Source organism: Pituophis catenifer, unplaced genomic scaffold, assembly GCF_029215685.1.
Source record: "Pituophis catenifer annectens isolate HBS135680 unplaced genomic scaffold, rPitCat1.0.hap2 SCAF_9, whole genome shotgun sequence".
In the NCBI taxonomy this organism is placed as follows: Eukaryota; Metazoa; Chordata; class Lepidosauria; order Squamata; family Colubridae; genus Pituophis; species Pituophis catenifer.
The window spans coordinates 23,780,081-23,795,608 of record NW_027256889.1 but is presented as its reverse complement, the minus strand read 5'-3'; the positions used below and the strand labels follow the sequence as shown (position 1 = coordinate 23,795,608).

Sequence of the window (15,528 nt, the reverse complement as noted above, 5' to 3'; positions counted from 1 at the left end):
AGAGCCTTTCTAGGAGCCTGGGGAGGGCAAAAAACGGCCTTCCCCACCCCCCTGGAGGCCCTCCAGAGGCTAGAAACAGCCTGTTTCCCAACTTCTGGTGGGCCCAGAAGGCCTGAAAATAAGATGGCCAGTGCGCGCATGCGCACTGAACCTGAGCTAAGGCAATGCTCACGTGCCTACCGATATGGCGCCATGTGCCACCTGTGGCACCCGTGCCATAGGTTCGCTATCATTGGTATAGGGTCTCCTGCTTGGGCAGGGGGTTGGACTAGAAGACATCCAAGGTCCCCCCAACCCTATTATTCTATATTCTATGTTCTGTGTCCTTCTTTCAGCTTTAATATTTCTTGAGTGTTGAATTGTACATCCCTTGTAAGATTTTTTTTTAATTATTTCAATTCATATCACTGTAGTTATTTCGTCTGCTTTGTGAAATATCCTGTCTTGTAAATACTAAAATTTATCACTAAAATTCTTCTCAGTTGCTGAGGATCAAACCTTTCATAGAGAAAGTTCACATCTCATTCTGAGATGTAACTGGATGTGTAAACTTGCCATGGTAAGTTTGAAATTATTATAGAAACTTACTGGATAGGAATCTATATGGTCATGGCATTTGCTATTTTTTATTTCCTCTCTAAAATGAGGACATCTGGCATTACAAACAGATCCCTCAATCCCTAGCTGAACCTCATCCTTGTCTTCTATTTTTAGTCAAAATGGAGCTAGAAATGCTTACACTCGGTTTTTGAGCTATTGCATTTTTAACAAATATACTGGGATTGTTTTTTAGTGAAGCACTTTAAGGGGGAAAAGACCATTATTTTTGAAGTGTAATGATACAATTCATTAGTCTATAACTTATAAAAGTTCCCTTGAACACTTATAAAACAAAAGTAGAGAATAAGGGAACATGTTCACATTAAATTCAAACCTTGTACCAAGTCAAAATTCATCGGAGCAAGCACTATGAAATGTGTCAGAAGTATTTCTTGTTTCTATCCAGTGTTGTTTGACAAATTGTGTTTTCATCTGCATTGGTTGAGGAGCTGATAATTTTTACCTGATGTTTTTTACTGTTTTATATGCATGTTTTTGTTTTCAGGCCTTGTTAGCCTCTCAGAGTTATTTGATTATAGTGGGCAATCATTTAAAAACAGCAGAATAAATAATTAAGTAAAATGATGATTGCTTCTTTACTGTTGACATATAGCCAGCTTGACCAGTTATATTGAGCGACTGGTCCAGTCATCCAGAAAGCTTCCACTTATTTATCGATTTATATTTTATTTTATTTTACCTGCCACAATCAAAATACTTAAGTAGGTTAAAATACTGCCATTAAAACAGCCGTGATACAATATGTTAAATAAACAATTTTCCAAAGCCATGGAATGTTAAAAAAATATAAAAAAACATAGAAAGAACAAGCCAGAAAAAAAAAGAGATGGCATCATTTAAGAATCAAAATCTTAAACAATTCTAGGTACCTTCTAAAGGCCTTGTATGGTAGGAGCTGACTGAATTTCAAGAGGACAAGTTCCATTATACTAACCAGTGCTACAACATAGAAATGACATCCAAAGGCCTTCATTCTCCCTCCTAACAAAAGTGGGGATCTGCTGACAGATTCCTCTGAGACATTCCAATATAACAGGCAATTCATCCTCTCTTTTTTTGCTCACCAAATTAGCAATAGCATTAAGCAATAGCACTTAAGACTTATATACCACTTTACAGCCCTCTCTAAGTGGTTTTTACAGAGTCAGCCTATTGCCCCCAACAATCTGGGTCCTCATTGTACCCACCTCGGAAGGATGGAAGGGTGAGTCAACCTTGAGCCTGGTGGGATTTGAACTGCCAAATTGCAGCTAGCCGTCAGCTGAAATAGTCTGCATTACTGCACTCTAACCACTGTGCCACCAATTGGCTAAAATCTCTTAGTGAAGGAGAAAAAATGTTCAATGGGGGCAGATGATGACTAAGTCTCAGGGTTGTAAATATAATGTATTGATATACAAGGGGATTTTTGGACTTTTGGCACATACACTCTCTTGTTATTCCAAAAGGCCAATCTTCCTCAACACAAGGAAAAGGTTATTTCATATCTCCCCACCACCACCACTTTTATCTTGCCTGCTGTCTCCACACTACTTTTGGGTTAGGGCACGGGTCTGCAACCTTAAACACTCAAAGAGCCATTTGGACCCATTTCCCACAGAAAAGAAAACACCGGGAGCCACAAAACCTTTCCCGTGCCTGACTATTTCTTGAGTGGCCACAAAACTAGCATATGTAGTTGAATTAAACATTCTGTTTTCTTTTGAAACTTTTCTTTTCTTGGATTTATCCATGGTTGGCCTACCGGGGGTTGAAAAGTTCAATAAATCGCATGCGAGCAGGTGTCACACATTGGTGGTTGTGACACATATTTTGAGTGACAGGGAGCCACAGCAGAGAGGTGAAATAGCCACATGCAGCTCCAGAGCCGCAGGTTGCTGACTCCTGGGTTAGGGTTAGGGTTAAGGTAAGTAAGTTGAAAGTATGTCTCTCATAGAGAGTATACAAGTATACTCTCCATGTATACTTGCATACTCTTTACTAAACACAGAGAGTATACAAGTATGTCTCTCATAGGTAGTTGTCAGTTTTGGGGTCTTAGAATGATGTGTAATTCTAAGGAGCCTGGATAGCTCAGCAGACTAATGCATTGTAATTTATTTATTTTATTTATTTATTTATTTATTATTTAAATTTGTATACCGCCCTTCTCCCGAAGGACTCAGGGCGGTGAACAGCCAAAATTAAAATACATACAATATAAAATTTAAAATAATTTAAAAGCAGAATTAAATCGAATTGGCTTCCCAAACAATTAAAACCCATTACCCTTAAAATAATCCATTAAAATTTTAAGCCAGCCCAGCTTGCTGAAATAGGAAGGTCTTCAAAGCTTGACGGAAGGTCCGGAGGTCCGGGATTAGTCGTATTCCTGGGGGTAGCTCGTTCCAGAGGGCGGGTGCCCCCATTTAACTCCAGCTGCCTGCAATTACTGCTGGTTCGAATCTCGCCAAGGCTCAAGGTTGACTCAGCCTTCCATCCTTTCTAAGGTAGGTAAATTGAGGACCCAGTTTGTGGGGGCAATAAGCTGACTTTGTAAAAATATACAAAAGTATGAAGGCTATTGCTTAAAGCATTGTAAGCCGCCCTGAGTCTCCGGAGAAAAGCAGCATATAAATCAAATTAAAAAAAATAAATAAATGGAGATAATTTTACCCCCATTCAAGATTCCCATTCAATACTCCCGGAATATAGGGAGCCTGTTTACAGGATTAGTTCCACCTAAATTGATAATGCAATTTTCAGAAGGAGTACTAGAGTCATGGGTGGAGACTACCCAGGAGTGAAGAACTACAGTATATCAAGTGGAGACCATTGGTCCATTTAGCTTCAAACTCTGTCTTCAAACAGTAACAGCCAACTCCTTATTAAGAGCTGATCAGTGCCTAGAGACTTCCATGAAGTGAGGCTGCTAACTGCAAACAACTATATATCAGAAACAAAGCCAAGAGCCTCAAGGCTTTGATAACACAAGATTTAACAGACTAGAAATTTAATTCTAAGGGATAAGAGCAAAAGAAATGGACATGCTCAGCTTTAGCTGGATAAGAAAAAGAGCTTTTTGTTTTCAAAGGAGGTTGATGGCTCCTTTTTCAAGGGAGAATAGGAGACACTGATATTCCTGATGGGGAACTGAGCCTTTTTCCGCCCTTCTAGAGCAGCGATTCTCAACCTGAACAAATTCAAAGAGGTGTGGATTTCAGCTCCCATAATTCCCCATCCAGCATGCCACTCACCAATTATGGGAGTTGAAGTCCACACCTCTTGAACTTGCTCAGGTTGAGAATCACTGATCTAGAGACTGTGAGACCTCAAGTAGGCTGTACAAACCAAAGAAAAACATCAGATTGAGAAAGCAGATAATACTTCAAGAAATGGACTTCAATATATACTTTATTCATTAAACATGAAACTCAGTCGACTGGACATTCAAAAATGCATCACAAATACCACTGACTGGTGCTAATGGTTGATACCGGTTGCTGCCAGCATCCTAGGTTCAATATATTGTTGTTGTTGTTGTTGTTGTTGTTGTTGTTGTTGTTGTTGTTGTTGTTGTTGTTATATTTCGTTTTTTCATGATAGATGTCAATTTCAAGAGAACTGGAGTTATGATACTGGGAAACTTTAAAATAATGGAAGGACGAAGTGTGGGTGGATGTGTGTGTGTGTGTGACTGCTATGCACACTTGCACAAAATCTTTCCCTCTAGAAGTATTAGTCTAAACCAAAATTTGTTACTACTGGTTCTGTGGGCGTGGCTTGGGGGTAATATGACTGAGTGGGCATGGCCAACTTTTTTTTTTTTACTTTAAAACCAGTTTTTCTACAACCTCTTCGGCTGAAGAGGTTGTAAAAAATGCTTTTAAAAGCCTCTGATGATCCCAGCTGAGCCGCGCAATCATCAGAGGCTTTTTTTTTCTTTTAAAAGCATTTTTTTCGGCCAAAGAGGTTGTAGAAAAAATCCTTTTAAAAATTAAAAAAAGCCTCTGATGATTGTGTGGCTCAGCTGGACATGGGGGGGGGCAGGGATTTTTGCTACCGGTTCTCCAAACCACCCGCCTCCATCGCTACCAGATCGGGCGATCCGGTCTGAACCGGGAGCATTTCACCCCTGGTCTAAACCTCAAATAGATAAAGTGGACAGAAAGATGGAAAAGTCCAAATAGAACTGTTATTCAAGATGTCTCAAAGGTACTTTTTCAAGTGGAAATTGGACTTTCTGGTTTTCCTTTGAAGACCTTTCTCTTCTTCTCATCCAAGATGCTTCTGCAGAGCTGAAGAACTTCTTGGATGAGAAGTGAAACGTCTTCAAAGAAAAACCAGAAAGTCCAGTTGCCTCTTGAAAAAAAGCACCTTTGGGATACCCTAGATTGAAACAAATTGGCAGCTACTCATTAATATATATATATATATATATATTGAATTTAAAACTACCCATCCTGTAGAAAATAACCAATATAGAATCTTTTCCTGCACTTTATTTCTAAGTTTCCTGAATTTTATTTCTTTAATCTGACAATAGATCCCTCTGAGGTACATGACAAAATATATATTTTAAAATGTTAATGTTGGTGTGAGGGAAGACAAGAATATGTTGAAGGTTAATAGTCCTGGTGGATTAGACAGAAAAGCCAGGAATAATCTCATTAATGTACCTTCTGGTAAAATGCTGCTTTCTGACTAAACCCCCATGATAGCCATCTGGTCAAAATGATGGGGATTTGGACTGGGGGGAGGGGTGGGGTCCCAGGATTCCTATTTTCCCAGCATAAAGTAAAAAAATATAGTGTCTGGGAGAAGAAGTAAACATGGAGCTAAAACTCATTGTAAATTCCTGATAGCTGTCCAGGGTCCTGAAATCACCATGTCTGTGTTTGTGATGATGATGCTTTGCATGAACTGTGCCTTGGAAGTGCCCAGAGCCTTTAATTATACAGAGAAGTGATTGCTGGATCAGAGACTGGACCTGCCCTGTTGGTCTGTTTTTGACTTTACTGTCATCTTCAGATTACTGCCAGGTTCTTCCACAGAAGCACATCACAGACCACCCATCTGCATTGCCGTAATGCATTCTGATCCCATAAGGCTGGTACCAGAGAGATCCTAGCATTTGCAAAATAAACTATTTATAAAACTGGTGCTGTGAAAGCATGTTGCCCTGCACAGCTTACAAATACTGCTCACAAAGGGTGGCCAAAAGCCACCCTTTGATCCGAACGAAAAGAAGGCGCCATTTGAATAACATTTTAGGGGGAGAGAATCAAGCTCTATGTGGTATCTGCCGAGTATTGCAGTAGGATAATGAGAAGCTTCTCATCAGAAGTGAGATTTCAGGGCTGAGTGGATTAATGAAGAGTAGATTGCTCAGCTCTGTGGGATACCCTGCACAGCATGTAACTCTTTAGTAATGTGTTGCGCTTTTCAACAATGGGCTTATCTACCTTAATACAATTGGCAACACAGAATTGATTGATAATAGTTCCCATTGTCTGGATTCCTAGCAAACTGGAGGAATTGAGCTATTGAAGGACATTCAGAATTAATGTACAATTTGTGCCCCCCCTCCCTAAATCCCTCTTTTTTTTCTCAGCTCTTTGGAGCATAATTTCTTCAAATTCCACTTTATGAAAGAAGAGAGAAACAGGAAAGGAAGCAGGAAAGAGCTTCAGACAATCTGATGAGTGGAGAAAAAAAAAACGGATGATGTGTGTTCTGCCAAAATGCATAGCAAGGAGATAGCAACCCAAAGGGATGTGGGGGAAGAAGAGAAGAGGATTTAAGGAAATTTGGGTGGAAGGAATTGTAAAGAGTGCTGGGAAACAGGAAGAAAAATAAATAAGCAATTCAATACATACAATAATAAAAAATACTATCTGTCTACAAGATATCCAACTTTTTCAAGCTGTTGGTAACATATTATGGTTTCTACAGTTGCCTATTAATAAAAAAAAAATAAAGGCAATGTTTAATTACTGGTGAGCCTGATGAATCTCAAAGCAGATGACTATAGACATATTTTGTGCACCTTGGGGTTCCAAGAATATTTCAAACATTTACCTTAGAAATAGAGGAGGTTATAGGAAGTATCTAAAGATGCATAAAGATGAAGCTTCCTTAATGATGTGAGGGGATCATCATAAGAGTGAAAGTGGATCTAAACTATACTCTTAAGATAAATTGGAATAGCAGCCTTCTTTATCTCCATTTTTCTATTTTGAGTTCAACTTTGTCTCCATGGATCTTTGTTTTATAATGATAGTGGAACAAGCACTCCTCTTCTTTTGCTTCTATGCCTGCTCTGTGGAGCACACCAAGACTCTTGTGTGTGTGTGGGGGGGGGATATCCTCCTAACTTTCCAAGGAGGGTTGATGAAAACATGGAAGAATCATGGGACTTACCTTTGCCATGAGAAGCTTCTATAATCCAAGTGCAATTTAAATTATTGGGGTAGAAATCTGGAAAGCCTGGGGATAACACAGTGCCACTTGATCCTTGAATGTAGCCTCCACAGAGAGCTGAAAACCATCACGAAAAAAGAAGCAGACATTAGAGGTCCCAGCTGTGAAGTTGTCCCCCCCCAGCAAAGACATAAACATCACCCCACACATTCTGCCCCCTTTCCCATGCACATCTGGATGTCTTATTGTTGATTATCCAGCTATACCTAGACAAGCATGTCATTGTAATCATTTTACAGGGAACTTCTCCTGCAGCTAATTCACTGGAGATCAAAGAACATTGGAGTGCATCACTGGGAGTCTTGTTTGTTGCTAGCTTGCATGTATGCCATGACTCAAGATCCTGGCTGTAAGATCTCTGCCTTTGTTCTGCATTTGTACACACACATTTTCTGATCAAAAGCAGAAAACATAGAGCTGAACATAGCTCCAGGTCTGACTTGTCCCAAACAGAAGAACTGTGTTTGTCCCAACTCTGTCTGCTCTTTATCACACATACACACACACACACACACACACACACACACACACACCCCTTTCCAAGGACTTTGTGTAACAATAACCTTGGAAATAGTTATATTCCACCACTGCCCTATTGGAAGAGTTTGATTTTGTTTCTTTTTTCCTAACCAAAAAGATGTTGGAAACACCTTCCATTGCTTCTGCCTTCTCCCTATTATCCTTTGGGGTTTCTGATACTTAGGAAGGATGCTTGAGAACCTCTAAAATTACATTAAGGAAGATTTCAGGCAGCTATAGTTATTTTAGTGAACTATTAAAAACACGCCTATACAATTCCCTTCAAAAAAATCTTGAAGTGGCAGAAGGCAAGTCCTTTAGATATTCTTAAGCAGAATTCCAAGGTCTTGTGCAAAATTCCCACTGGAACCTAACACAAATAACATACGTTGAGAATTAGATAAGGCCAATGGATTTTGATTTGAATATAAAGACCAAAGAGAATTCAGAGCTCTGTCACACAGAATTCTCCTCTTAGATATTGCTGACTGAACTGTGTTTTCTTCAACTCAATTATCTAAAGAGTAAGAGACAAATTTTACTACTGTTGTAGTAAAAAATCTTTACTACAGATTTCCAGATTTAAGTCAAATGAGTACAACTGTTTGGGGCAGGTGGAAGGAAAGAAGAATGCAGCAATATGGAAGACAGCACATTGCAGAGATCCAGTCCTGGGATTTTGGCCCCTAGGAACTATTTCTGTGTAATTTCCTTTACATTCTTTACTTATAGGTAGAAATCTTATCAAACTAAAGCAACCATTTGTATCACTATAGAAAAACTCTGTAAGCACTAGGCAGGAGCCTTCCTACTTCTCTTTCTCCTGACCAAACTCTCCATTCTTAGCGGCCTTTTTGCCCTCTGGAATGCATCCTTTCCTACTTGGGAATCTAGACTACATTCCACCACACCTAATGATGAATAAAATCAGTGCAGCATATCTTTTTTCTGTTCAACTTCTAGCTTTCCAGTTTTAGATTCTTACCTTCACAGCTTGGAAGCGGCCTGCTCCACTGAAAATTTGGCTCACACTCCAGAGCTTCACTATCACTCAAAGTATACCCTGGATCACAGCCGAAAGTCACCAGTGCCCCCACATAGAAATCATTCCCAAATCGTAGACCATTGACTGGAATCCCTGGATCCAAACAGTGATCGGACTGGAGCTTTACCGCTGTAAAAAATAAGGGCATTCAATTTTTCAGTCTGTGCCTGATAGTACTGTGGCCAGTGGTGGGTGGCCCCCGGTTTGGACCAGTTCGGAAGAACTGGTAGTAAAACCAGTAGTAAAACTGGTAATAAAACCGGTAGTAAAGGCAGAAGGCTTCGCTCACTGACCCAGACGTCATCAGGAAGCTTCTGCGGCCCTGTTGCGAACTGGTAGTAAAAGTAAGTAGAACCCACCCCTGACTGAGGCTTATATGATACCAGTAAAATCAGCCTCCTCATGGCTGCCACTAAAGCTGAGTAAAATGTGAGTTGATCTCAATAAAAATATGGGATACACAGATAATTTTTCTTCGTCTAATAATACACGTTTTTGCATCATCCTATTCAGTATTGAGAAATATTAAACTTGGGACCCAACAATGTTCTGGGAGAAACATGTACTGTCCAATCTGGTCAGATTTACATCCGTTTCAAAACCTGACTTCTGTTCAGTGAAACTTAGAACTGTAATCAAAAAATCTACATTTTGTTTTTACTTAAGTCAGGGACCACCACACTGTGTTTAATGGAACCTTTGAGAAAAATAATGCATTGCCCTGCTGTTAATTGAACATTTGGTGCTGACTGTGGGCTGATAATGAGGCTCTTTTAATTAATGTGTATTAATATAATACAGAATGGAATGGAAACGGGATTTGAAACATTGCTTTTTGATTATGGCATGGGATATATGGGTGTATTAAATCAGTGGTCCCCAACCCCCGGTCTGTGGACCGGTGCCGGGCCGTGGAGTACCTGGCACCGGGCCCCGCAGCGGCCGGGGGACATGAACGCTGCAGCGCAAAGGCTCCTGGGCCGTGCGCAAAAGCTCCTGGGCCGTGCGCAAAAGCTCCTGGGCCGTGCCCCCACCCCTGCGCGCGCTCAGCGGGCCGCGGCGATAAAAAGGTTGGGGACCACTGTATTAAATGGTAAACCTGAAGCAATAACCCTAAAACATTTTAAAGGGAAAGGAAATACAAACACATCATTGTCCTCATTGTAATCATCATAGAGTATATTTGGAGGATAATGTACACGAAATAAATAGTGTAATAGTAGCCAAAATGATGATTGGTGAGGTTTGCAGAAGGAGGCTATTCCGGAGACATTGCCAACTGAAAAGGCCTGAACTATATGAACTCCATGGGATGTTAATCCACCCAAACCAGTGGTGAAATCCAAATTTTTTTTACTACCGGTTCTGTGGGCGTGGCTTGGTGGGCATGGTTTGGTGGGCATGGCAGGGGAAGGATACTGCAAAATTCCCATTCCCTCCCCACTCCTGGGGGAAGGATATTGCAAAATCCCCATTCCCTCCTCGCTCTGGGGCCAGCCAGAGGTGGTATTTGCCGGTACTCTGAACTGCTCAAAATTTCCGCTACCGGTTCTCCAGAACCTGTCAGAACCTGCTGGATTTCACCCCTGTCCCAAACCAGGGGTGAAATGCTCCCGGTTCAGACCGGATCACCCGATCTGGTAGAGATGGAGGCGGGTGGTTCGGAGAACTGGTAACAAAAATCCTTGCCCACCCCCCCCGCTCAGCTGAGCCGCACAATCATCAGAGGCTTTTTTTTACTTTTAAAAGCATTTTTTCTACAACCTCTTTGGCCAAAAAAATGCTTTTAAAAGTTAAAAAAAAAAGCCCCTGATGATCGCATGGCTCAGCTGGGATCATCAGAGGCTTTTAAAAAAAGAAAGAAAGCCTCTGTTGATCAGGCAAGTCAGCTGGGATTGTCAGAGGCTTTAAAAGCATTTTTTTTTGCAACCTCTTCAGCCAAAGAGGTTGTAGAAAAAATGGTTTTAAAAGTAAAAAAAAAAAAAAGTTGGCCACGCCCACTCAGTCATATTACCCCCACCACCACCAAGCCACGCCCACAGAACCGGTAGTAATAAATTTTACATTTCACCACTGTAGTAAAGGTAAGTAGAACCCACCCCTGGATTAAAAGCCTACAAAGAAGGCTCTACAGGTTTAGGTGATCTATCGTGACATTGGAAAAGGCCTAATTTACTTACTTTCATAGTGGATCTGAAAGCCAACGTCCGAGTGACTTTTGTCTGTGGTGAACAGCAGGTAGAGGAAATTGCTGGTGCTGATGAGAAACTGGGGGACTTGGGTCCCATCATAAACCCCAATCAAGGGGGAGGAGTAGGATTTGCCATCCCGCACTTCCAGAGTGTCATAATTCACCTCCGTTTTAAACCTACAGAAAAAAAAATTTGAGATAAAAGCTGGTAATAAATTATTTATTTATTTATTTATTTATTTATTTATTTATTTATTTATTTATTTATTTATTGGTTCGATTTTTATGCCGCCCTTCTCTGGAGACTCAGGGTGGCTTACAATGTGTTAAGCAATAGCTTTCATACTTTTGTTTATACCTGCTTAGTAGGGCTTTTTGCCCTTCCTAAGCAGTGTTCTTTTTTATACAAAGTCAGTTTATTGCCCCCACAATCCGGGTCCTCATTTCACCTACTTCAGAAGGATGGAAGGCTGAGTCAACCTTGAGCCTGGTGAGATTTGAACTCGCAGTAATTGCAGGCAGCCGGTGTTACTTAACAGTGCTTTAGTCTGCTGCGCCACCAAGGCTCATTAGCCCCCTTTCATCCTCTCCTCTCTCTTCCCATAACAGATAGTCCTCCAGTTATGGCCATAATTAAGCCTCACAATTACGGTCATAAGTAGTGATCATCATAAAGTGGGTCACCACTGATTAGGCTTGATTTTATAACCTTTCCTGCAACAGTTATTAAGCAAACACAGTGGCCATAAAGTGAACACCGTGGCTGTTAAGCAAACTAATTGTTTGATATGGGTTATGTTTTTGTTTTTGTGAATTGAGGCCTTTGAATTCTCGTGCTGGAGAAGACTCCTATGAGTCCCTTGGACTGCAAGGAGATCCAACCGGTCAGTCCTAGAGGAGATCAACCCTGCCTGCTCTTTAGAAGGCCAGATCCTGAAGAGGAAACTCAAGTACTTTGGCCACCTAATGAGGAGGAAGGACTCACTGGAGAAGAGCCTAATGCTGGGAAAGATTGAGGGCAAAAGAAGAAGGGGATGGCAGAGAACGAGGTGGCTGGATGGAGTCACTGAAGCAGTCAGCGTGAGCTTAAATGGACTCCAGAGGATGGTAGAGGACAGGAAGGCCTGGAGGAACGTTGTCCATGGGGTCGCAATGGGTCAGACATGATTTTGCAACCAACAACAACAACAACAACAACAACAACAACAACAACATGTTTTTGTTGGAAACCAGAAGTAAACACTGGTTTTCAGCAAAACCTCTGTATATTGTGTCACATGACCCCTGGGTGCTGCAAATGGCCATAAATGTGGGCAGCTGCCAAGCATCAAAAAGGCATTCGTGTGAACTGTGGGACATTGGTACCTGCACCATGGCAGGGGCGGGCGTTTTTCACCCTCTCCAGGCTCTGGAGGCTTTCCTTGAGCCTTCAGGAGGGTGAAAACTGCTTCCCCTGGGGTCCGGAGGCTCTCTGGAGGCCGGAAACGGGCCCATTTCTGGACTTCCAGAACCTCCGGTAGGCCCGTTTTTTGCCCTCCCAGACTCTCGGAGTGGCCCCTGCACTTACCTGGAATGATGAACCGGCCACGTGGAGACTCCTGGGAGGGGTGGGGCAGGGTGGGCATGGCCAGCCATGGGTGGCATTTGGGGGTTCACCGAACCCCGGCGATCCTTGGCTAGAGGATCGCCCGAACCCTGCTGAACCCCCAGGAGCCCACCCCTGGTTAAATATGATTCTCCAAAGTGAGCTGAACCTATCCTACCCTTGTTCACACACGCCCCATTTAATTTTATTCCCTCTTCCATATTTATAAACTGCTCCTATTACTGAAGTTCTCACAGCAGCTTACAGAATCAAAACGAAGTGAATACTTTCTAAAAACAACACCATAAACTGTGATTAAAACAAATGGCAAATTAAGATCAATAACCCTGAACAGAGAATAAAACATGAAACAGAACCAATTTTAAAAGAGCAGCAAGAACAGAAAGGCCCAAGGGTAGAAAAACATGGCCTAGATGAAATAATTAATTCCCTCCCTGGGAATTGCATTCCACCACTGAGCACCATTATGAATATGTCCGCTTCCCGAAGAGGCACTTGCTGTCTGCACCTGACAGGAATCCTTTGTCGGCTCTTGTTATTCATACTAAAGGAAAAACATTAACCTCCAGCTGTTCCAATGCCTTTTCCCTTTTATCTTCACTTCATCAAGAATGCCCAAAATGCTCTGGATTAGGTGAAAATTAAGAGAAAGTGGGTGGCACAAAGGAAGAAGGACACAAATTGTAGTGGGTATGTCTGGAGAAAGGCAAATGTGCCCTGAAAAGGAGTTATTTCAATTCCCATTCAAAATCTATCTTTAAAATTTTTTTAAATGTTCTTGTGATGGAATGTGCACCTGGAGAAACAGCGAGGGGAATTTTGGCAGCACAAAGCTTTCCCAGAGAGGAGGCAGCACATTCTGGAGACAAGCCCAAGTTAACAGACTGAATAGTCCCCAGCTGGATGAGGGAGGAAGGAAGAGGTTCAGGGTAGCCACTCACTAATATCTCCCAGGATATATCTAATAGCTTAGAAGGTTACAGCTTTAGTCTGGCAAGATTCTGTCTATTAGATGTGAGCAAATAAAGAACTGGGACTCAACTGGATTTCATCGTGTCATCTTTGGGCTTGGGCCTGATCAATTTTGGGCAGCCAAAATTTGGGTTTATTAATGGAGACAATCTATATTCCAATTTTATGTGATAGCTAAATCAAAACGTATTTCTCAAAACATTGACTGTGTTGATAGCAGAAGTACTGTACAAAAGTAAAAGGCAAAAGATTTATACGATCTGAAGAGAAACCAGAGTATTAGAGTGTACTGTATAAAAGTGATCTTAACATGTGTAGTACGTGTTTGCATGAAAGGTGGGTTTCAGCAGGTTCTGACCAATTCTGGAGAACCAGTAGCGGAAATTTTGAGTAGTTCGGAGAACCGGTAGTAAAAATTCTGACTGGCCCCGCCCCCATCTATTCTATGCCTCCCGAGTCCCAGCTGATTGGGAGGAAATGGGGATTTTGCAGTATCCTTCCCCTGGATTGGGGAGGGAATAGAGATTTTACAGTATCCTTCCCCTGCCACGCCCACCAAGCCACACCCACAGAACCGGTAATAAAAAAATTTGAAACCCACCACTGGTTTGCATGTGTATATACATACACAAGGGAACATGAAAAAGAGTAAAATATGTTTTTCATTCTTCTTCATGTTTCCTTTTCTATTTGTTTAAATGTTTTCTTTGATGTATTCATTGAAAGAGAAAAAAATTGCAAAAAACTTCAAATCAAAATAGATTCTGAAGATTTTCCATCCCATCTCACTCCGTTAGGCACCAAAGAGCCAGAAAGAGCTAACTTAGCCTCATGATGGAAGAAACCTCAGAAACACAATACAACATTTTGTTTTGCTTTCAGCAGTGAAGGAAGGCATTTAGTTCAATGAAGCATCTTTTAAAAAGTGTATCATAGCTTTTTTCATAAAATAAATATTTTTTTTCAAGTTTTTCACAACCTAATGTCCATATGCACAAGCAGAGAGAAACAAATGAACCTGGATAGTAAATTTTATTTTATTTTATTTTATTTTAAAAAATGAGTATTTATACCAATGTAAGAGAATACTTGTAGCTCAGAGTTGAACTGTGGGGCTCTTGATGCTCTCTCTGAGCTTGGCTGTTTTTTCCCCAGATATTTCATTATCTAACTAGATAATATCAACCACTCCTTTCTAACACTGTTGAGGATAACAAAATGTCAGAATATTCATGACTGGGAAGACATGGTAACAAGGTCAGCCAATGAATAGGCATAGCAACTAAGTCAGCCAATTGGGAGCTGAGATAGACTGGAACCAGGGCGTGTCTTAGTCTGCAGCTTCTGATTCTGTGCAGAAAAACAAAACTGAAACTAGTGTGTGTGTTAAGCTCTGAGCTGTACTCTGTGTGTGAATATGTCTGCTGATCTGAGCTAAAGAATCAACTGTTGGTATTGCAAATATACTTTATGTGTTATTATGAATATAAAGAAGTTAATAAATCCAGCTGATTCAGTTATCTGTGTGTGCTTCTGGATTTGATTTTTGCAAGAAACTCTGATATGAAATGATCGCCACAAAACTCCACCAAGTTCAGAGAACACAAAGGACACCCCAGGACAATTTATAACCCAGCTGACATATAGAGCATTTCCAATAATGTAATTTTATTGACATGATTAAATTGTTGGTCACCTGTCAAATGTGATTTTGATTGGGTACCCTGGTTGAGCTTCAATGACCCATGCACAGTTGAGAGAATCCTTGTAGAATCCCGGCCACCCTGGAGACAAGATCATTCCATTTGGTGAGGTTAGGTGGCCACCACAGGGAGCTATCCAGGAGAGGGAGGAAAATAAAGAAGTTACAACCAACTATCAGTACAAAAAGCAATAGTGTAAAACGGTAGCATACTTCCTTTCTGCTTCGTTTTGTCACAGAAGGCTCTCTCCGTATTTATTAACAATCCAGGGATCAACCAAGTGGAAAGTCTGATCCTAAATGCCTCAGACCATTACTAGAACTTCCAGGGGAGAAGGAAAAGGTTGGGGTCCTGCAGTCTGGATGGCTTGCAAAATGGTTGCAAGCATGGCAGTCCAGTGGGCCACAAA

At 41.2% G+C, this 15,528-nt stretch overlaps 1 protein-coding gene across 1 annotated transcript in view; it reads right to left on the bottom strand.

The window, feature by feature from the left end:
• Positions 1-15,528, bottom strand: part of CSMD2 (CUB and Sushi multiple domains 2) — an 819,526-nt gene that overhangs the window by 227,884 nt on the left and 576,114 nt on the right. The window contains exons 16-19 of the mRNA XM_070950069.1: positions 15,113-15,251; positions 10,828-11,015; positions 8,588-8,776; positions 7,024-7,140 (exon numbers count right to left, since the gene is read on the bottom strand). Of these exons, the coding sequence (XP_070806170.1) occupies positions 7,024-7,140; positions 8,588-8,776; positions 10,828-11,015; positions 15,113-15,251 (633 nt within the window). The remainder of the gene's footprint in view (positions 1-7,023; positions 7,141-8,587; positions 8,777-10,827; positions 11,016-15,112; positions 15,252-15,528) is intronic.